This window comes from Artemia sp. Qi Xiang Cuo, chromosome 1 (assembly GCF_049724085.1).
Source record: "Artemia sp. Qi Xiang Cuo chromosome 1, ASM4972408v1, whole genome shotgun sequence".
Lineage (NCBI taxonomy): Eukaryota > Metazoa > Arthropoda > Branchiopoda > Anostraca > Artemiidae > Artemia > Artemia sp. Qi Xiang Cuo.
In genome coordinates, this window is record NC_142794.1 from 6377886 (window position 1) to 6402232 (window position 24347).

The window sequence follows — 24347 nt, forward strand, 5'->3', positions numbered from 1 at the left end:
ATTACTAAGAAAAACGTTCGTAAATAAAATTAAACAAGTTTAGAGAAAGCCATTTAACCAAATAAAAGTAAAATTAATATACAAATTTTGTTTTAATTATTCATGTACGGTGAGCCAAAATCAAAACCTGCATCAGTTCAAAAACGTTCAAAAATCAAACAAAAAAAACAAGTTTTTTAAACTGAAAGCAAGGAACGAAGTTAAAACTTAAAACGCACAGAAATTATTCCGGGAGGAGGAGGGGCTGTCCCCTCCTCAACGCCTCACTCTTTAGGCTAATGTTTGACTTTCTCACAACTCTTATTTTTTTAAACAACAAAAAACTTTAGCGTAAAGAGCGAGGCGTTGAGGAAGGGACAGCCCCTTTCATATACGGAATAATTTCTGTTCGTTTTAAGTTTTAACGTCGTTCATTACTTTCAGTTAAAAAAAAACTTGTTTTTTTTTTACTAGTAAATACGGTGGGAGCGGTGAAGACGTTAAAAGTAGAATAGCAAAGGTTCAGGGTGTTTTTTTACAGTTAAAAAAGTTTGGAAGAATTGGAAGATAAGTTTACAAACCAAGATTAGAATATTAGAAGCTACAGTGATGACAGCGGTCAAATACGGCTCTTAAGCTTGGGCATTCCGAAAAGCGGATGAATATTTCTTAGATGTTTCCAGAGAAATTGCCTACGGATTGTTCTGGGTACCCGGATGACTGGCTGTATTTTAAAAAGAAGGCTGTAAAAAAATGTGGTTCAATCCCGCTTTCTAGGACTATAATGAGAGAAAGTTCGTGATGGCTATGGCACGTTCTGTGGATGAAGGATAACAGATTGCCAAAGATTGTAAGGCTTAAGAGAAATGGGAATTCCTCGGGAGGATTTAAAGAGGAAGGCTTTGAATAGATTTGGCTGGAGGAGTAATGTGCGTAGCTGTGTTGTCCTCGGGTGGCTTGGTGCTGCAGTGAGTTGTTAGTAGGTAGTTCAAAAATGAACGCTAAATTAGACTACTTTTACAATCACAAAAGAAATAGAAAATGAAAAAAAAGAGCAAGAAGAAAAAAAGGTCACTTGTTAAATACGCTTACAAAATATGGCACGAAGGAGTTTAAATGGTTAAAACTATTGTCACTTAAAAACAGGTATATCACAAACACAAGCAAACTAAAATAGCATTGTACGGAATGCAAGCCTCGACGATGCAATGCCATCTCCAAATAAAGATTCTCTTACTTTCAATGCGGTCATTAAAAAAGAAGAAAAAAAAGGCTGGTGATGAATTGCTGTCAACGGGGTATGAGAATAGCAATAACAGTGGTTATAAAGTAATCTACAGTTTGTACTAATAATGAAAAAAGAGAAATTTTTCAGCTGAAAGTAAGGAGCAACATTGAAGCTTAAAACAGAAAACATTCCATGTACGCGAGGGGCCGCCCTCTCCTCAACCCCTCGCTCGCTACGCCAAAGTTTTTTTTAGTGCTTTAGAGAAGCTTCTTATTCCCATTCAACAGCTCTTATTTTTCATCAGTCGCTCATAAAAAATAGGGACAAAAAGTCTGAGTTCAGCCTAAAGAACAAGGGGTTTAAGAGGGGCAGCCCCCTGGTAAATAGAATAATATTTTTTTGTTTTAACTTTTAATGTTGCCCGTCACTTTCGCTTGAAATTTCTGGTGGGCGGCAATGAGAATTATTTCGATAAAATGTTGAATTTTGTATTTGAATAGACAGGAGCTTGAAACCTCTTCAGTGGAGCTCTGTGATATTCCGAATCTAATGGCGCGACTCCCATTAAGATGATTTGTCTTTTTGGTGGTGTTGCTCCTCTTTTTCAAAAATCAGCCAAGTATTCCCATGCTCCTAGCTTTTGATGGATAACACAAAACTTAATAAATTTTATATACTTGGAGTCAGCATAAAAAGCATGTTCTTTTGACGTATTAATTGGTATCAAAATTCCCTTTTTTTACAGTTTAGGTTACTATTTGCCCGAGTCACTCCTTACTTGCAGTTCTTTACCATGAACTGTTTGAAATGTACATCTAGAAACTGCAGATAAATGTAAAAGATTAATCACTATTCAATCACTGAGCAAACAGCAGTTTTTATCCTGATGACTGTTAAAAATGCGAAATTCAATTTCCTAGTAAAGGCAAAATTTCAGTGTAACTATTGGACGTTGATAACCATGTAGATTATGACCAATTAAAGCATCCAGAACATATTTTCTTTTGGTAGTTAATGTGACCTGTGATCAATTTTTTTTAACTTTTTAATATGTGGTTTAATTGGCCAGATTCACCGTCTACCAAGTAAGATTAATAACATTAATAAAATGAATTTAATTAGTTTTTCCAACTGCTCTTTCTACTGTTAGCGTTTCGCTTATTTAAATTATCCTATTCAGATTCCAGATTGCGATTCAGTTATTCAGCGGGACCTGAAAATGGTAATTATTCAAACATCTAAATTTTGTAGAAAATAAATGTCACAAAAACCGTCATTTTAATTATGTTATTTTTAATTCTGCCAAAAAAAGTAACACAAAACAGGCTACAAAGTGCAGTAGGCTTCAAACAGTAATAAAACCTATAACAACCGATTTCTTAAAACACTTGAGCTCATTTCTGAAGATTGCTTGGCTTGAATGAACTGGTGCAACTAAACAGAGTATAATTCAAAATGGCTGCCTTCAAAATGAACTAACATTCCCAAAAGGAGCGTTTCTACATATACCTGATATAACCTTGAAATAAATCCACCCTCCTTCCCGTCTCCATTAAAACAAAACAAAAACAGAGAACACTTAATCCGATATTTATTGCATTGTAACATAATGTATTTCTTAGTTGTGAAATTGAGGATATTGTAAATACAAGACAAAATTCAAAATAAGAATGAATGATTATGAATAAAATAGTCCCCTGCACAATGTTACCTCCATTAATTTTTTTTTTATTTTAAATTTCAACTACGTGTTGAAAACCCAATTTGGCTCCTTAACATTTCCCAAAGTTTGATACCTTCCGTTAGTAATTAACTTAAAAATATGAAATGTTTCATGGTTTGTCAACTAAACGCAATCCAACAACCAAGAAGATGTTTAAGGTTTTACGGCCCTTGCTTTAACCAGCGCGATAGGTTAGTTGTGTAAAACCACCTAGCATTGGCAGTGACCAAGGCCAAATTTGCTTTCCACAACAATTATTTCCATTCATTAACTAGATAACTCTAGATAACTAGATAACTCCATGCTCTAGATAACTCTAGAGCATGTCTTCGTGAAGGTAGCCGTTGAAATCATATTCACTTCCCATCCTCGTGAAAATGATCATTTGTTCAACAAAAAGGTGGATTTCTCTATACAACCTTATAAAGCCGATTTCCTTTTAAAGCCGATTTAAACTAAGGCTCTGTTTCAAGTTCAACAAGGGATTGATGAGATGAGGTTGGAAGGAAAAAATAACTTTTCGTTACGTGGTTAAACAACGCGGGCTATATCAAAGAGCGTAAATTCTAAGATATTCTGGGTGGCTTTTTTGTCTGAAGGAAAAATCTTTTATATTTTTTTGATCCTTTACTCATAAAACAAAGTTAAGGTACGTATTCATATATAATAAAAATAAAGGTAGCAAAATTCTAGGTGGGGGCTTCTTACTAGCTCATAAAAAAAATACATTTAGAAAATGGACTCTCAAGTTGGAATTGAGAACCTAGATTATTTATTTTGTTTTATTTTTTTATTGAAAACTCGTCATAAACAAAAAAAAGTCAGAGCATTGACAAAACAAAACAAAAAATATAAAGAAAAAAAAGAAAAAAAATACAAGACTAAAAAAAGGGATTGTAGTTGTAATGTTAATAGATACAAAGCGATAGTAACGAAATAGAAACTTCTGTAATACAGTAAACACTAATTTAATGGACCCTCATAGCAAATACTAGTACAGCAGAAGACTTCAAAGAAAAGATAGATTGAAAACAAATTGTTGGGTGAATCGTGAAAACAATTAAATACTGCACTAAAAGTGAGCGTGATTTGTAACCAGCTCCACTTTTGTTAAGTTTTGCAATAGCTTTAGAGATAGCTGGTACAGAGATTTCAATTGTATTTTAGAACCATCATTTTATTTCCGTGCCAAGGTGAAAGCCAATGTATGTTTTGTGAGAACGCCATGAACGAATTTCGATTGGTCTGATTTTTTGAGGATATTCAGATATATGAGGGAGGGCTTTTGTATTGTAAAGGCTAGCTAGTAGATGACTGTTAGTAGAGAAATTGCATATGAGGATTGAGGAATAAGACGCCAAATTCAACAGGTAAGATGGTCAATGAAAATTGTCCTAGTGAGTCGTGGAGGTTTCTCAGTAAGATGACCTAAATAAGCTATAACATCGAAAGGTTGAATAATTAACTTTCCGGGTTCTATTGGCTGGAAAGCAACCACTTTCTATTGAACAATTCACTTTCTGACTTCTTCGAATTCGACTGAAAACCAAGCTTGAGATATTCATTTGGAGAATACTAAAAATTTGAGTGATCTGCTAAAGTGTGCGACTATAAAATCTCCTGAGGAAACTGCTCCTTGACGGACTCCCTTTAATACAGCTAGGGCCTTGGGATACATGTCTATATAGCTTGGAAAGAGTTTTTGAAGCTCCCAACTCTACCCTCTTACTATTTTTTAAATAAATAAAAAAAAGCTTTTTTCAACTGAAAGTAAGGAGCAACATTAAAACTTTAAACAAACAGAAACTTCTACATATATGAAGGGGGTTGCCCCCTCCTCAACACCTCGCTCTTCACGCTAAAGTTTTCTAGTACTTTTTAAAAAGCTTCTTAATTTTCTAATTAAACAACCCTTATGTTTCATGTGTCTTTGTTATAGAATTAGGACAAAATTCAAGCTTTAGTGTAAAAAGCAAGGTGTTGAGCAGGGGAAAAAAACCTCATATAAATAAAAATTTCTGTTCATTTTAATTTTTAATGTTGCTTCTTACTTTCAGTTGAAGAAACTTGTTTTCTTATTTAATATTTGATCGTTTTTCTAAATAATGCCGGGAGATCTGGTTGCATATTCACGGAAAAGTGTCTCTTTCCACGAAAGTATTCTCTAGACATTTCAATCCCGGTAAAATTTACCCCGGACAGTTACCCTTAACATCTCCACGCGTATAATTGAGTCGGCAAAGAGAAAATAAGACATATAAAAAGAATTTCGTATAGGAATTTTGGCAAATTCCTGAATGAAAAATTCCCTTTGAAAAGTTCATCCCCTGGAAATTTCCCTTCCTATAAAAAATTCTTATCGTAGAAAATCCCAAAGCAAAAAATTCTTCCCCTGCATCCGAAAAATGCACGCATACTACTATACGTAAACAATGGCTAAATTTTATAACTTATAGACCTTTCCCCAGGTGTTTCAAAGAGTCAGGTTATCTCCAAAAGCATAGTTATTGGGCCTTTCCACCATGCTGAATAAAATGGCTACCTCAAAATTTTGATCGGACCATTTTGGGGAAAAGGGAGCGCGGGAGGGAGCCTTGCTGCCCTCCAATCTTTTTGGTCATTATAGAAGGGAGCTCAATTTCCCTTCGAATGAGTCGACATACGAAGACCACTGGGTCTATATGATCACCCCTGGAAAAAAAATAAACACGTATCCGCGATCTTTATTCTGGCAAAAAATACAAAATGCCGCATTTTTGCAGATAGGAGCTTAAAAACTCTACAGTAGGGCTCTTTGATAAATTTGATGAAGTGCATTAAGATTCTTTTACTGTTAGGAAGCGTTTCCCACACTGTTCCGAAAATCAATCAAAATTTATCAGACTTATGGCCTTTGGTGTTTCATGCAAAACATAATGAAATACATATATTTGGAATCAAAATAATCAGCCAATTCCTTTGGTATGCGTATTGGTACCAAATTCCATTTTTAGAATTTCAGTTACTATTGAGCCGCTTCACTCTTGACTTACAGTTCCTTACCACAAAATCTTTTCTGAGGCTTATGAAATTCGAAAGAAGACAGGTCTACAGCTAGTACCTTAACTTCAGAAAAAAGTTTGATTGCTTAAAATTTGGCTTGAACGAAACAGAGTCCAAATTCAACAAAAATAAAGTATTACGATATTAAGGAAAGATTATTTTTCTACAGAGTCAGTATCATTTTAATAATGTGGCACTCACTGATGTAAAATCATGGCAGCAAAGCAGCAAAAAGTTTTCGTTCCAATCTTCAGGAAAGTGTTAGGAAAGTTTATTTTCAATGATTATAGTTTCCAAATATTTAAAGACCCGAAATGCCTTTAGTGAGTCTTTGACCTAGGAATATGAAATAATTCTTGATTTTTAAGGTGATAAAAATACAACATAAAAAGAAATGAATTTTTGCTATCTTAGGCCTTGCATAAACTAAGGTTTGGTCTTCGAGGCCTTGGCAGGTTAAGTGAAACTGCTATATATCTGAATTGTCCTGCGTTAAGCCAGTGACAGTGACTTAGTTTCATTTTGGCAACATTGCATGAAACCGCAAAAAATTTAAAACGTTTGTGAGTGACGAATTTTATCTGAAGGGACAGTAGCCTATAAATTATTATTGAAATCTTTTGCCTTGAAAATAAAGATACGGTAACTATTTTATAGAATAATATTAAAGGTAAAATTCTACTTTAGTTGCTTTTGGCTATCTTGGAAAGGGGTTGGGTTAGGAAAATGAAACTTTCAGGGATGGATCTAGCCTACATGCTAAGGTAGCCTATGTCCCAGGAAGGTACTTTGAAGTACTTACCTCCACTCCTCCCCCCTCTACATAATGGTAAATTACTGCACATTTCTAGTTGTTTTAGCTCACATTTCATCCTATATTACTATCGTAATTATAAATCACTGCTTACCTTACACAACTTCAGCTTTTAACCTTGTTCATTAAAATATATTCCAAAATCCTATTTTAATCTAACAGTCATCCATTTAACTTATTTACTTTCTAGCTGACATTGCTTATGGAACCCGTTTCTAATGTCACAACTTTGCTAATAATAACCCCTTTAACAGTAGCATGCAGGTGCCATGGGGTAGAAGACAACTCTATGTCGATAAGCCATTTAAACTTTATTAATTAGGGAAAGGGTTTGACAAGAGATAGACCAGTAAAAAAATCCAAATTGTTTTTAGAGGACAAATTATGTTATGAGAAGATGTTTTTATTTTTATAGGTCCATGTGCTCATAAAGTTTCTGTTGAGTTTATTGAAACACTAGCATGGACTTCCTGTAGTTATGGACTCTCCATTAAACGTTTAAAAGTGCAAAGATGCACCTTAGCCAGGGGGAAAGTTCTTAGGGTGGATTTCAAAGGGGAGAATTTTCCTTTGGGAGGGAAATTTCAGATGAGTGAATGTTCTGGGGGAAATATTACACTGGGGGGTATTGACAGAATTACTATATGAAATTCTTTTTAATTGTTTTACATTCTCTTTGCACAATTATTTATATGGAGATGTTCTGGGGCTTTTTTCCATGTGTTTTGTTTTCTGGGAAATAATTTCCACAGAAGGGGGATTTTCTGGAGTGGCCAAGAAACCAATATGTAGATTAAAGTCTTATTCCAATGAAAAAATGCAAAGGAGAATTTTACAGAGTGCACTGTTCACAAGCAATTTTACAGAGAGGGGGGATTCTCAGCAAGGGAAGAATTGTCTGGAGGGAATTTGATGAGAGGTGGTTTGTATGCAAAGTAACACAAGAGATGAAAATTAACGTACAAGAGAGTAGTGAAGAATTATGATATACAAATTAATATTTGGCAGGGATAGTTGCTAGTGATAAATCACTAGGGGTGGCAACATGATTGGATGATTTTCAGAGATTTGGGGTGGCACATAGATTTTTGGCAAAATCCCCAAAAATTTGGGAATAGTGCAAGCCCTGCTTGATTTCTAATCAGGAAAATCAAAATACTTAAACCACACAAGAAAAGAAAAGCTTTGATTTTGCAGTTGATGCCACAAAATTAATTCAAAGTCAACCAAACACCACTGCCTCTTCTGGTGGTGCATGTGCCCGCATGCAAGTGATGTTGTGACACTTCAGCAGTGGTCAACCAAGCCTCTTGTTGGCAGCATTCAGTTGATGCACCTGCATGGTGCTGGGGTCTAGGTAAGACACAGAGTGCTACAAACATCGGAATCAACTTTAGAGTACAAGTTATGTCATGGCAAGATGTTTTTGAAACCCTTTGCCCCAAACTCAAAATTTTCCAAAATTCTTCTTTAGAAACTATATTTCTAAAGTACTAAAAGATAGAGTGCAAAAAACTTCAGAATCGACTTCAGAGGAAGTGTTATATTACGGGAAGATGTTTTTGAAACCCCCCTTCCCCCCAAATTCAAAATTTTCCAAAATTCTAATTTAGAAGCTTTTTTAAATATTTCAAAATTACTGAGACATCGAGTACTACAAACATCAGAATCGACTTTAGAGGATAATTTATGTCATGGGAAGATGTTTTTGAAATCCCCCTTTGCCCCAAACTCAAAATTTTCCAAAATTCTACTTTAGAAGCTTTTTTAAATATTTCTAAAGCACTACAAACATCAGAATCGACTTTAGAGGACAAATTATGTTATGGGAAGATGTTCTTGAAATCCTCCTTCTCCCCAAATTCAAAATTTTCCAAAATTCTACTTTAGAAGCTTTTTTAAATATTTGTAAAGTGCTAAGACATACAGCACTAAAAACATCAGAATCAACTTTAGAGGACAATTTATGTCATGGGAAGAGGTTTTTGAAATCCCCCTTTGCCCCAAACTCAAAATTTTCCAAAATTCCAATTTAGAAGCTTTTTTAAATATTTGTACACTGCTAAGATATAGAGTGCTATAAACATCAGAATCAACTTTAGAGGACAAGTTATATCATGGGAAGATGTTTTGAAATACCCATTACCCATTGAAATTTTGACAAAACAACATTTTACCTTAATTTTCAGTTACCAGTTTCTGTTACCAGATTCAGTTACTGGCTTTAGTTCTGAAAAGGCAATTTCATTTATTTGAGCAGAATTTTAAGCCATATCAATGTTACAAGTTATGTCATGGGAAGATGTTTTTGAAATACCCATTATCCATTGAAATTTTGACAAAACAACATTTTACCTTAATTTTCAGTTATCAGTTATCAAATATTTAAAAAAGCTTCTAAAGTAGAATTTTGGGAAATTTTTAGTTTGGGGGGAAGGGGGATTTCAAAAACATCTTCCCATAATATAATTTGTCCTCTGAAGTCAATTCTGATATTTGTAGCGCTCTATCTATTAGTACTTTAGAAATATTTAAAAAGCTTCTAAAGTATAACTTTAGAACATTTTGAATTTGGGGCAAAGGCAGATTTCAAAAACTTCTTCCCATGACATAAATTGTCCTCTAAAGTCGATTCTGATGTTTGTAGCGCTCTATGTCTTAACACTTTAGAAATATTTAAAAAAGCTTCTAAAGTAAAATTTTGAGTTTTGGGGGAAGGAGGATTTCAAAAACATCTCCCCATGACATAAATTGTCCTCTAAAGTTGATTCTGATATTTTTGGCACTCTATGTCTTAGCACTTTATAAATATTTAAAAAATCTTATAAAGTAGAATTTTGGAAAATTTTGAGTTTGGGGCAAAGGGGGATTTCAGAAACATCTTCCCATGAAATAAATTGTCCTCTAAAGTCGATTCTTATGTTTGTAGTACTCGGTGTCTTAGTACTTTACGAATATTTTAAAAATCTTCTAAAGTATAATTTAAGAAAATTCTGAGTGTGGGGGAACGGGGGATTTCAAAAACATCTTCCCATGATATAACGTTTCCTCTGAAGTCGATTTTGATGTTTTAGCACTCTATCTTTTAGTGCTTTAGAAATTATTTAAAAGCTTCTAAAGTAGAATTTTAGAAAATTTTTAGTTTGGGTGGAAGGGGGATTTCAAAAACATCTTCCCATAACATAATTCATCCTCTAAAGTCAATTCTGATATTTTTAGCACTCTATCTATTAGTGCTTTAGAAATATTTGAAAAGCTTCTAAAGTAAAATTTTCGAAAATTTTGAGTTTGGGGCAAAGGGGGATTTCAAAAACATCTTCCCATGACATAACTTGTCCTATAAAGTCGATTCTGATGCTTGTAGCACTCTATGTCTTAGCGCTTTAGAAATATTTAAAAAAGCTTCTAAAGTAGAATTTTAGAAAATTTTGAGTTTGGGGGGAAGGGGAAATGTTTTGGAAAATTTTGAATTTGGGGAGAAGGAGGATTTCAAGAACATCTTCCCATAACATAATTTGTCCTCTAAAGTCGATTCTGATGTTTGTAGTGCTCTATGTCTTAGTGCTTTAAAAATATTCAAAAAAGCTTCTAAAGTAGAGTTTTGAAAAATTTTGAGTTTGGGGCAAAGGGGGAATTCAAAAACATCTTCCCAGGACATAAATTGTCCTCTAAAGTCGATTCTGATGTTTGTAGCACTCTATGTCTTAGCGCTTTAGAAATATTTAAAAAAGCTTCTAAAGTAGAATTTTAGAAAATTTTGAGTTTGGGGAGAAAGGGAATTTCAAGAACATCTTCCCGTGATATAACGTGTCCTCTGAAGTCGATTCTGAAGTTTTTAGCACTCTATCTTTCAGTGCTTTAGAAATATATAAAAAGCTTCTAAAGTAGAATTTTAGAAAATTTTGAGTTTGGGTGGAAGGGGGATTTCAAAAACATCTTCCCATAACATAATTTGTCCTCTAAAGTCATTTCTGATATTTTTAGCACTCTATCTATTTGTGCTTTAGAAATATTTAAAAAGCTTCTAAAGTAAAATTTTGAGTTTGGGGCAAAGGAGGATTTCATACACATCTTCCCATGACATAACTTGTCCTCTTAAGTCGATTCTGATGCTTGTAGTACTCTGTGTCTTACCTAGACCCCAGCACCATGCCGGTGCATCAACCGAACGCCGCCAACGAGAGGCTTGGTTGACCGCCGCTGAAGTGTCACAACGTTGCTGGCGCGCTGCACGCATGCCGCCGGAAGAGGTGGCGGTGTTTGGTTGACTGAATTAATTTTGCGGCAATTCTTTATTGCGTCAACTTCAAAGTCGAAGCTTTTCTTTTCTCGTGCGGTTTAAGTATTTCGATTTTCCTGATTAGAAATCAAGCAGGGCTTGCACTATTCCTAAATTTTCGGGGATTTCCCCAAAAATCTATGTGCCACCCCAAAAAAATTTGGTTCCCCAAATCCCCGAAAATTGTCCAATCATGTTGCCACCCCTAGTGATTTATCACTAGTGACTATCCCTGCCAAATATTACTTTGTATACCATAATTCTTCTAAGAATACCCTAGTCCCCTGTTTAGTAGAAACAAGATTGTTATTGTAGCAATGAAATCCAATCAATGAATGTATTATTTAGGGCTACATCTAGCTCAATTACCGGAAGTCAGTAGGGTGCAATTGTGAATATAACAACCATTATCTTTGAAAATAATGTTTATGCCAGGGCATAATTTAAGCTCTGAATTCATTCCTTCAGGTGTTTTACTCCTAACTACTTTTTTCTAAGATAGTGAATAATCTATTATCTAGAATTTTACTTAGCATTTTATTAGAATTTTACTTAGCATTGGATGACATAATCGTATTTAAACTGTAAAATTAATCAAAGCTCTAAAAAATTCACCCTCCCAGTACTTGGTTAGCTAGTGTCGATAGAGCAGTCTTGTAGCAGGAAAAAAGAATGGGATGTTAAAAATTTCAGCCACCAATACCTTAGTCTGTCAAATTTTCTGAAGCAGCATAATTCAAACCTCCAACATTTTTGACATTTTAAACAACTCTTTAATTTAAAAATACTTTATAAATAATTTAGTGCTTTCTTTGGACTTTAGAACCAAAATTTTCGAGAAGCTTTTCAGATAAGTATTCACTTGACAATACTATTTTACAGACTTAACTTATTCCTAAAACTTCTTAAGAAGAATGGAATTAGCAATTATACTTTAAAGGGTAAAAGTGTAGTTTATTCCATTTTCTATAGCAAATTCCATAATAGTATATTTCTTACTTTGTTAAACCGAGAAAATTTTTATGTATAGAATTTTCAGATGTACTTCTGGTTTAGGGGCATCCTAGTAGTGCCTACCTAGTCCTTGGATAGAGCCTGAGGCTTTTTCCAAAGTTTTGTGTTTATTCTTTTCAAATTAGCATTATTAACTAACCAAGGCTGGTGTTAAGAGGTTGCAAGGCTCCGGGCAAGCTGAATTTTGTGCGGTTTTTAATGTTATACATTGGTGCCCATAGGCTGAATTTTTTTTTTTGGGGGGGGGGCTTACCTGGTCTAATCGGTACTTCCAATGCTGTATAATAGAAATCTCAAAACAAAATATCATATCAAATTATATCCCCCCCTCACGCCCATCATTTCCCCAAACTTTTCCAATCGAAATTTCGAGATAGTTTTTTTTTTTTACGTAGTTTAACAGTCCAAAAATTATGTCTTTGAGGATGAGAACTGTCCCACATTCCTCAGGGTAAGAGTTGTAAGTTATGCCGCCGAGGGCATATAAGGTTATTATAGAAACAGTGGTCATATAAACTTCGGAGGGGGCTCATTGATTTGGAAATCGGAAGTTCTATATCCCCCCCCCCACGTCATATTTTCCCCATATGCATCCAATAGAAATTTTGAGATAGCCATTTATTCAAAAATCTTCCAAATATCTTATAACATAGTCTTTGGTGTTGACACAACCCCCCAGAGTGTGAGGTAAGGGTTGTAAGTTATGCCTTGGGTGTATGCAAGGTTTTTATAAAGGGGTGGTCTTGTGATCTTTAAAGGAGGCTCATTTGATTTGAAACATGTAGTTCTAGTTCCATTTTAAGAGTCAAGCGAGATGGAGAGAAAATAGCTCCCCCCCCCTCCCTGAAATCCTCTTTTCCCCAAACACATTCGATTGAAATTGTGAGATAGCCATTTTGTAACCAATAGTCCAAAGATAATATAAAAATGTCTTCAGTAATCAAATATGAGAAATATTTAGCCAGAATATAATTTGCGCTTTACTGAAAACAAAGTATGTTTAAATTTTTTCACTTTATTACTTAAATAAATACGGAAAATTTAAGACTTTAAGGAATAAAATATCAATATAGGCCTAGGTATATTAAACTGACAATCCACAGTCATTTGTTTGTTTGTTTTTTCAGTAGGGGTTTGTGGTAGTTTTACGTTTGGAAGATTATTTGACGTTATTTCTGCCTATTTTGGGTCAATGGAGCTCTTTACTTTTCTCTGAAAAACTTATTTTGTGGGATTTTTTTTAAATTATTACAAATATAAGGCAGCGTAATTCGGTCAGGGAGGCTGGAGCCCCCCTGCCCCTCCCCCTCCCCCTTATGGGTGTCAATGATATTATATACCAATACTATACTATATACTAGGAATAATTGGGGGTTGGAAGTATGACATAGTGCAATGTTTTTTGACTGAATGAATTGACCATTGTTTTGGTTGAATTAGTCATTGCAGCTCCATCCATTGCTCTCAGTCTGAATGTTTTTGAACAAAAACACAAAGCTAAATGAGCTACATATTCCCCAAAGGATGAGACATGGTGATGTTATAGCGTTGTAATTCAGACATTAACAACACATGCTGGCAAATGGCACCTTGTTTGCTCAAAAATTAATCAATACCGCCAATTTGCGAAAATTTTGGGGGAGGGATAGATCAGTCGTTTTTGAAATCTGATCATTGCTCTTTTGAGATATTGATTTGAGAAAAGGTAGTAGCCTGTTAAATCGAAAATGTACTCAAGTATGTGTGTTTAGCCACCTTCGGTTGAATGAATTGGCTTACTGGCTATTAGAAAGAAGGGTACTAAAGATTTATTTCTGAAAATTTAGGGGGGGGGGATGGTCCAGGGGAGAGTTGTAGCATGCCAAAAAGCAAGTGTTGTTTGAAAATTATGGAAGGCAGTGGTCACTCCTAAGCTAGAGGAGGGCTTAATGTTAACATTACTATAGCAGAAACTGGATAAGTTCGTTGTTGAGTTTGTCCAAATAAATGCAAGAAGGCTAATATCATTGGAACTCCTACTGCTACTATTTTGGCAAAAACTTAGTACCGTGATCTTAACCTAAATGTTTTTACAGACGTTCCATGCCTAATACAAGTAACAGTCACCTTTGTAGCTTGTAAGCAGCCAGCTTGTTCGATTCTCTCTCCAACATGTCTACCGGGAGCAGCACCCAAATTAGGAGTGACGCAACTATACAACTAGGATCCAGATGAGTTTTCAGTACTTAGTACAGCTTTGGATTTGGGTATCTTCGACACCTATGAATTTGCAATTTAGGTGATTCTGGGATAGGATGGATTTGTAGTCTGCACTCACTGGCCATTTTTCCTTTTCAAAACCTTACTTAGTTGTTTTATTATGTACAAAATTGAGCTTTTAGTTTTTTCACTTTCAGACTGATTCAGTTCTAGCAGTGTCATAATGGAGATCTCGAAGTTCCTGCAAACTTTACAGCCTGAATCTCTGAAGATGGAATCTTGGGTTCAAAATGTCAATTATGATGATGAACATCAAGGTACTTTTTAGACTTTTATTAATATTTGGGAATATTATCCATTATATGCTGTGGAATTTCAATAGACAATGTATATGAAACAGCCATTTCTAGATAATATATGCAAAAGAGTCTTCGTGGAATTTTCGAAAGATTACGCAGGAATGAAAATGGAAAAAGAAAATAAATATTTATAATAGTATAAATATGCTGGGCTCTCTTTACTTCTGAGTCTTTAAAGTCATTTATTTATTACTTTCACACGAGTGTATGCGTGGTGTGGTGAGAAAAAGAGGTCAATTGGACAACATGGATTGTCATAATCTCTTTTGGTTGAATTAAATATTCCCCAAAAGTTTCAACTAAATGCACTTAATTATTTTTTAGATATTTCTTATATGCTCTTTATACAACCTGGATGCGTATAAAGTCTTTGATTTTCTTACTCCTCCTCCTCCTTAACCAGGGGTGTAATTTCGTCAAAATCCTGGGGGGAGGGGGCAAAGTTGGAGCCAATTTTCCCAAACCAAGTGAAAATGACAGTAAAAACTAAAAGAAATAAGTCGTTTGGTACCACAAAGGTAATACTTAGTACTTTAAAAGTACTATAAAGATACTTTATAGTAGGCTACTATATAAATTTAACTTATAGTATTATAAATGTAAATATGTACTAAAAAACTGGTCTTTACTATTGATGCTTGAATTATGCAGATGTATCTTAGTTTTGACAAGATTTTGGAAGAAACTAAATTTCAGCTGGGGGGCAAACTGGGGTCGAGGGGGTTGCCCCCTGCCCCATAGCAAATTACGCCCTTTCCTTTACATTCCATAAAAGTTTCAACTTATTACCATTGGCTGCTCTTAAAGCTGCATTCGCTGCTCTGCTCATTTTTACGAAAAAAACTTATATATTTAATTCCTGTACTGACAGTGTGTTTTCTTTCATTTTGACTACTTGTTTTTCGTATTTTTCGGATGTAGAATATTTAGCTTATGGCGATGACTTGCTTTTAAAACGCATGTTCACATGTTGGGACCTCGACAGGATCTTCCAAAACAAATGAGCAAATAGGACAAAGGAGATCTCAATCAACGTCTCTACAAAATCTTGCAGTATCTATTCCCATTTCCAACTGCTTCTTTATATGGATAAGCTATGTATTCTAACACAGTATGTATTTTTATGTATTCTATGTATTTTTTAAGTTGTAATCGTAGCATTAAAAGAGGAATCGCTAAATTATGTTACTTTTACTATCACAAAGAAAACGCAAAAAAGGTTACTTGCTAAATGCAGTAGCTAAAAAGGATCCGAAGGAGTTGGCAAATCTGCTCATACGGCACTTAAAAGTTTCTAGTTTGCTCTGATGCCTGGCAAGTCCACTTATCGGTGTAGATGGCGAGAGAATAGATCAGTGCTTCTCACTTGCTAATATTGGGTCTCTGAATTTCATCACTAGATAATGTCTTCGATCAAACAAAGGGGACAAGTTCAAGAACTCGAGGAAAAAGCAGGTCGTTCCTGCATGGGAACGACCTGCTCTTGAGATATTTCAAATATTGGCTGCTCTTGAGATATTTCAAATATTCTCTTTGAACAGCATGAATGCACTTAGTATCTATGTGATTTAGTCCTCCCCCCCTCCCAACATTCCCGGAAAATTTGAACTTAACGCCCTTAGCCATTTCTGAGGTATTGCAGATGCACAATTTTTATGAACTGGAAATACATAGTGTCTTTTCATTGATTAAAAATTCCCTGAAGCTTCAACTTAATACCCTTAGTTGCTCGTGAGATATTGCAGATATGCGCTTTTGACATCCTGGGTGCACATAATTTCTTTTGATTTAGCTCAGCATCCGTCTCAATATTCCTTGAAAGTTTCAATTTAATATCCTTAGCCGTTCCTGAGATATTACAGATGGGCCATTTTGATAACATAGATGTACTTTGTGTCTTTTGTTACACATCAACCTCAACAATCCCTGAAAGTTTCAGCTTAATGCTCTTACTTGTTCCTGGGAAGTTTCAAATTAATACCCTTAGCCGCTCCTGAGAATATTGAAGACGTGACAGGATGACGTCCTGGATATACATACTGTCTTACCTAGTTTATTATCCCCCCTCAGCACTCCCTGAATATTACAACTAATGCCCTTAGTCGTTCATGAAATATCGCATATGCACCCTTTTGGCAATCTGAGTACACATAGTATCTTTCTGATTTTGCTCAAAATCTCCCTCAACATTCCCTGAAAATTTCAGCTTAATACCCTTTGCTGCTCCTGAGATATGGCAGATACGCGCCTTTCGCCTTGACAACTTGGATGCATATAATGTCTTTTGATTTGGTTCAACATCTTCCTCAATATTCCTTGAAAGTTTCAACTTAATACCCTTGGCCGTTCCTGAGGTATTGAGGAAGAGCCATTTTGGCAACATGGATTTACATTGTGTCTTTTGCTTTAGCTCAAAGCCACCTTCAGCATTCCCTGGAAGCTCCAGCTTAATACCCTTAGCTGTTCCTGGGAAGTTATAACTTATTATCCTTAGGCGCTTCTGAGAATCTAGCAGACATGGTATATTGACAACTTGGATGTTTCTTTTTCTTGAGTTCATTAGCCTCCTCACCATTCCCCGAAGATTTCAACTCAATATATTTTGCTGTTCTTGAGACACTGCAGGTACCTTTTGACAACCTGAATGCCCGTGGTGTATTTTGATATAGTTCGTCACCCTGCTGAATATTCTCTTGAATCTTTGACTTAATGCCCCTAGCTTTTCCAGAAATATTGCATTGACACTCTTTGACAACCTGGATGCACATGGCATCTTTTGATTTTGTTCAACATCTCCTTCAACATTCTGTCAAGTTTCAACTTAACGCCCTTAGCCGTTCCTGAGATACTGCAGATACGCCCTTTTGACAACATGAATGTGCACAATGTATTTTGGTTTAGTTCAACATCCCAATCAACAAATTGCATCCAGGTTGCATCTGAAAATTCCATCGTAATGCCCTTAACCTTTCCTGAGATTTTGCGCTTAAACCCCTTTGACAACTTGGAGGCATAAAGTCAACTTAATATCTTTAGTCGTCCCTGAGATATTGCACTAGCCCTTCTTTTTTTATTTTAAACATATGTTTAAACAATTACAAATTTCCATTATTTACGACCCTCAACCCAGGACCTGTGGGAGTCCTGTCATCCCTGGAGGCATTTTATTGTACTTTTTTTCTCTTACATAAAATGCCTATCTAAATATTTTGATCGAATATCATTCATGGTTACGGGGGGAGCAGCAATAAAGGTAAGGGGCTCCCAGTCACTACTCTCAAATCACTTGACTCTTATAAAAACGGCTGGAACTTTCAATTTGCAGTTTATTGAGCCCCCTCCGAAGTTTCTGTGACTCCCTCCCCCTCAATATGAAGTGCCTCTGGGGAAAAAATAATATATTTTAAGGCTTATGGCTGCTAACTACTGGCAACACTTCAGTGTTCCTTTGATGTAATTAATACTCTTCTGTTTCTTAATTTTAAATTACTTCGCAATTCTTAATTCGCACCAAATATTGATCAAAGCATTTATTCAGTGTAAACTAATGTTGTTGTTGCTTAAATTGCATCTTGGGGTGATGAAGGATCTCACAGTTCTTGGTGATGGTTGCATGAAAAATTTAAAATTCCAACTTGTTGTACTTCTTCAAATTCAAGTGAATAACTCAGGAGTTTTCCAATCCCATTTCTATCGCTTGTTGGAATAAACGTCAATTTACGGAAATATAGGGGGAGGAAGGGTAAAATGTATTTTTTGAAATCTAGGTTTTTTTTTTTTTTTTTTTTTTTTTTTTTTTTTTTAATAAAAATACCAAAAAATAATATATTAAACCTAGGAGATATATTCATATATATTCAAAAAAAAAATATATATAATCACATAAAAAATATATTCAAAATCTAGGAGAGGAGATGGATGGCAAGAATTTACGCGTTATACCGCTCCTTCTCTAATATCTTCTTGATCGATTGAACAAATTTTTCGATGAAACTTTGTGAAACCCAGTCTAACGGCCTCGACTTTAAAAAAATTATTATTGAATCTTGTACTGAAATATGGGTTGAGGTCTGACTTGGAGTGCCCTCTATTCAGTTTAAGCGGATAAGCTACATTATGCAACTCATTTTTCAGTGTATATGCATTAATGTCATCACCTCTCTTGTACCTGTATGCTAGAGTTTTTATTATACCGCTTTTAGTCTCTCAAGGCACCAGGGTATCTCAGGATATCTGTCAGTGTACTTGTTTCGTAGCTTGATTTTAAAATTTTCTAGGGCTGCCTAATTCTTCTTTAGCCTTGGTGCAGCTAAAATATGAACCATATTTAAGCTTATACCAGATAAAAGATTTGTAGAACTTGATTAGAACTTGGCTTGTCACGACTAGAAACATTGTATTTTATAATCCCGAGGCTGCAATTCGCAAAGGCAGCAATGGTTTTTATGTGAGAACTGAGTTTAAATTGTCGATCTACTTTGACACTCAAGTCTCTATCTGCATCCTTTATGGTGAGATTAGTGATTGAACCATTACTACTAGTCATTCTATAAACTAGTCTTCTATACACACTGCATGCATGGTTGAGACGTAGGGATTTGTAATTGAGGTTTCCTCAAATTGGATGACATAGACCGTTATTGCTGGATTAGACCCTTACTACTGGCCATTCTATAATTTATTCATCGAGTTATTTTCTTTCTATTTATTTATACACACTGCATGCATGGTTGAGACGTAGGGATTTGTGATTAAGGTTTCCTCAAATTGGTTGACATAGACCGGTACTGCTGGATTAGACCATTACTACTGGTCATTCTATACTTTATTCACCGAGCTATTTTCTTACGATTTATTTATAGACACTGCATGCATGGGTGAGAGGTAGGGATCTGTAAGTGAAGTTTACCGTAGGCTAGACGTAAATAATTTCTTAGATCACACTACTTTTCCATTTAAGAAAAATTAAACGAGAAAATGGGTTTTAATTTTAACAAAGCAGAGAACAAAAAATAAATACAAAAAAACACTTTAATTAAAAAATAAAATAAAATCTGAATATTCCGGCTCTACGTCCGGTGGCCTTTCTTAATGAAAAAAAAAAAAAAAAAAAAACGACTTTAAGTAAGAGAGAAAAAGCAAAAAAGTTGTTTTGAAATAACAAACGGACTGCTGCTGAACTAGTAAATAAAAAAATATATTTAATTTATAATTCATGAGTTTGTTTATTAACCTGAGAAATTTAGTTAGGGGTGGTGGAACTGTTTTTTTTTCCGTTTTTGGGTTGTTCAAGTAAATATAAGGGCTCTTCTTTTACACATCTATGTGCTAAGATCTTTCCCTTTTTTGACAAAGAACGCTTAAAAGTGAAATCTTATCACAAAGATCTTACATCTTATGGCGGTCTTTTGCAAACGTCTTTCATCATTCTCCTCTGATCAGTGGTCTAAGAACAATGATGAGTATATCATCAAAGTTCTCTCATCATTGTTCTATGTGGCAGAAAGATGGCGTCTTTCCCATTTTTTGCTAACATCAGCGAGCTGTAAGATCGTAGAACAAAGATGAGTTAAAAGAACGGAAATCTGCAGAAAAATGTAAGATCCTAGTGCAAAAGAACGGGCCTAAAGTCTTCACTTTTAAAAGGTCATTGCTTGCACAATAGACATTCGTTTTGGTTATTCATATGTAGTAACATCAGGGCTGGAAGTTTATTTATAATGTGAGTTGTACTTATTTATTTATTTAGTATCTTTTTTCATGTGTTTAGTTATCGTTTTTTGTGTTATTTTAAAAGCAGCTGTTTTTTCTCTCTTGCTTAAAGTAGTTTTTTTTTTTCGTTTTCCTGTTGATAATGACTCCTGGACATGGGGTGGAAATATTCGGATTTTTTTTTTAAATTAAAGTGTTGTTTTGTTTTTATTTTTGTTCAGTGCTTTGTTGAAATTAAAACTCGTTTTTCTCGCTTAATTTTTCGTAAGTGAAGTTTCCGTTGATTGGCTAACTCATTGATTAAACTTATCCATATTAAAGCAATTACACAATTATTAGCTAGCATAAGCTTTACTAATCTATATTTTTTAGTGGCCATAGACTTAGATTACCATATAAAAACTGGGAATGAGTCCTGAAGTAATTATAGTTCGATTATAATTATGTTGGATTAAATTAGAATTATATTTTAATTTTAAAAACAGTTAAAAAACGAAAAGTAGTGGCATATTTTTTTTAAATTGCTGTTTGGAAATTTAAGATCTCAAATTTTTTATTTGAATTATTTTGTCTGTGATTGATTCACTGAGGGTATTTCAAGCATAACAATAAAGTTGCAGTAAAGTGAAAGCTAATGAGTTCTAAGTATGAAAGTTCAAGTTAAATAAAGTTAGAGATGAAAGTTCAGTGTAGATGATATTATGTTAAAGGGGTGGTATTACTCCTCTTTGGATCAGGTTACCCCTTGCCTCAGGACCTCTCTTTTTTGGAGGCCACCGACCAGGGTTTCACCGACCGTGAGCTTTTTCTTCATGAATTTGTTTTTCTCTTGCGTAATTGACTAATTAATTGCAAGAAACGTGATGGTTAAGATACAATTGGAATTACTTTTTGCATAAGAAAATCGATTTCAATTTTATAGAAAACTTAGTGTAACTTAGAAGCATTGATTTGAATAATCGAGGATAATCGTATTTAGTGGAGGAGGTGCTCTCTGCATGTATTTCTGAGACCCACTCCCCTCCAAAGAAGAAAACAAAAAAGGCAGTGTAGACTGCCAAATAATGCTGACATTTTTGGCATAAGAGTTCGATTTTTTAATGGTTTTATCTGTCTTTTTTTCAATACCTCTGGTGCTCTGTAAAGTTTGGGTTTTGTAGAAACAATGGTCTAAAATAAATAATGACTTAAGACCTTAAATAAATAAGAAAATTTCGTTCAAATAACCAAGCTGTAAATTATGGCTGGGCCATTTTGAGATCTTACACTCGAATATAACTCCAGTGTAAATAAGTGCACTTAAGTACTTAAGTAAAATAAGTGTAATTATTTAAACCTGTTTTCATTCTTGTAGCTTCAAAACTAGACCTGAGTGATGTTAGTGAAAATGATACATATTGTACTGCCTGCAAAATAAAGTTAGATGAAGAACTTTCAAAAGCACATTATACCCTGGATTGGCACCGTTATAATGTACAAAGAGGACTGATAGATGGAGATCCTATTAATGAGGAATTATTTATGAAATCTTTGGGTATGTCTTTCAACTTGTGGACCTGCCTCCGCCTCTAGGCCTTTTTACGACCGAATCGGCATGGTTCGCAAATACCATTATAGCAAACAATTTTATTGCTCTTATTGCTTTATTACTAATTTAATTAATTTATTAGTCGCTTTATTTAACAATTCTGTTTCGGTGATTTTAATTCCACTATTTATTTAATTTAGTAAAATGACCATTGGACTTTAGTTTTTTTAATTTAATTCTGTTTAAATTTAATCAATTCAGTTTTATCTAATAAAAATATAATTAACTTGTTATTAATAACCTTTATTATTAATTAATTAATAATTTAATTTGTAAATCTTTTAATATTATGTAATTGTAAGTAAATTACTAATTATTGATTTGCTTTATTATTAATTTACCTAAACTATAGGCTAAGTGTTCTTTTTAATGTTTGTTTCATGATAGCTGGTATTTTTGATGATCATTTGTTTAAGAGCTTGTATGTGTTAAAAAGCATACACAGAAGCTCTTGCGACTTCGAAAAATCATCGAGAAAAATGTTGCTGATTTGTACTGAATCTGAGGAACATTGTGCAAATCATGTAAACTTTTTGCTTCTTTTTTTTGCATTCAGTGACTTATTTAAAATACCAAGGACGTCAAAATGAAACTTTTTGTTCTCTGGACCCAGATTAGGTCTGTTCATATCTTAAAACCCCGATTATTATGGTCTTTAGGACAAAATCACGTTATCGTCAGTGTTGCCACGTGAGTTTGAGAAAGTAGAAAAGTAAGACTAGTTACTTAAATCTGACAAAGCTTTTTGTCCGTGAAATTCAAGCATTAACAATCCATCGATTTCCAGTGACAGCTACACCTTCTTCAGTTACTTGGTGCCTTATATTTTAGGCCTGTTTTTTGCTTATTTTTTAGCCGCTGTTCTTTTTTGAATTTGGCACCCAATACTGCCAAAAACTTCACGTGAAGTTCGTTTCACTAAAAATTGAATCCTCGATTTTTCTGATTTTTAAACATCGTCAAAGTTTTCCCTTAACCAGTTTGAACAATTTGATTTCCATGGTTCTTAAATAAGAAATTCGGATCAATCAAAAAAACCAAAAAAGTAGATTCGTTATCTTGCAAACTGACTACGATAATAGTAGAAAAAATTCAACTATTTTCGTTTCTGATTGTGAAATGTTTGTGAAATGAATTTCACAAAGATTAAACGATTTTTGAAGCTCAGTGCAAAATTCACTCACATTTGCAATTAGGAATATTGCATTTTGTGACAACTAAGCCTGATGTGTTTTGCGAGATGTTTTCGTTGAAATTGAGCCTTCACAGATTCAATTCATTACTTTCATCATGTGTCACCGCGACGATTCTCTGATTTCTCCAAAAACGCCATATAAAAATACCTTTTGAGCGCAAACTTTAAATGAACGTGGTCGTTCATTTAAACGTGGTCGTGAAACGTGGTCCCCAAGTCATCACCCTTGATTAGATTTTCCAGGTTAATAAAATTTATAATGACAGCAGTTCAAACAAACTAATACATAATAAATTAAATGCATTTTTTTTCATTTGCTAGTTTAGCTGCAGTCCGTTGACTTTTGCCAGCTTTGTCCTCATTCTGATCGCAAATTTTAACATGGTCGTTAAACGACAACGTTTAACGTGGTCGAACGTGGTCGTTTTTGTGCCCCTTGGCATGTGCAAATGCAAGCACGTACAAAAACGTATATAAATAAACTCTGAGTCTACAGTTAACTTTGATGCTGCAGCCTTGCACCATATTTGATGGTGCTAGATAACCTAGCACCAATATGCTATAGTTGATAGAAACAACAACTAACGCCCCAAAGTGCAGTGTTTCCTAACAAAGCTACACAAATGTAATTGAAAATAATTATGATTTGGTAAAATTTTAATCCTAATTAAAGGTTTAAACAGCTTCTGTATCCATCCATAAATTTTTCCCACTTGTTTTATTTTATACTTTTTTATCGATTATGAAATAGTTGTTTGGTTTTCCATGCGCTTTTAAAAAAGAGTGGAAAAATATACCTATTATGTCGTTTTGGCAGAAGTTTTTTTTCATCTTTGGCTATATTTAAAGTAAAATAAAAAGTTGGTCTTAATTAAAGTAAAAACGAAGGTATTTAAAATAAACACAAGCAATAATTTCCATATTGACCTCATTATTTTGCTCGGTGACCCTTTTTTTCTTTTTTTTTGGTTCTCCACAGAGATGAACTTTAAACCTTCTCTTTATCCATTTTTCTGAAGTGTTAAACGAATAACTACTGACGATGGTACGACCTTGAAGAGATGAAAAATTCGATTTTTAAAACACGAATAAGTTCGGAAAAACACACTGACTTACTTCAAGTTTACTCAGAAAGGATAAGAAATAGACGAGTAAGATTATGGATGCAATGTGGCTTTGGGGTTAGACCTTTCCATTTAGACAAACTACATAAGG

At 34.4% G+C, this 24347-nt stretch overlaps 2 protein-coding genes across 2 annotated transcripts in view; one reads left to right on the forward strand and one right to left on the reverse strand.

Moving 5' to 3' along the window:
- Positions 1 to 11023, reverse strand: part of LOC148955962 (DDB1- and CUL4-associated factor 8-like) — a 114392-nt gene extending 103369 nt beyond the window's left edge. The window contains exons 1-2 of the mRNA XM_089088613.1: positions 10921 to 11023; positions 8014 to 8158 (exon numbers count right to left, since the gene is read on the reverse strand). Of these exons, the coding sequence (XP_088944739.1) occupies positions 8014 to 8158; positions 10921 to 11023 (248 nt within the window). The remainder of the gene's footprint in view (positions 1 to 8013; positions 8159 to 10920) is intronic.
- The window catches only part of LOC148955963 (tRNA endonuclease ANKZF1-like), a 74808-nt gene continuing 56984 nt past the window's right edge, over positions 6524 to 24347 (forward strand). Inside the window, exons 1-3 of the mRNA XM_089088010.1 lie at positions 6524 to 6614; positions 14476 to 14595; positions 21704 to 21883. Of these exons, the coding sequence (XP_088944136.1) occupies positions 14502 to 14595; positions 21704 to 21883 (274 nt within the window). The 5' untranslated portion in view covers positions 6524 to 6614; positions 14476 to 14501. The remainder of the gene's footprint in view (positions 6615 to 14475; positions 14596 to 21703; positions 21884 to 24347) is intronic.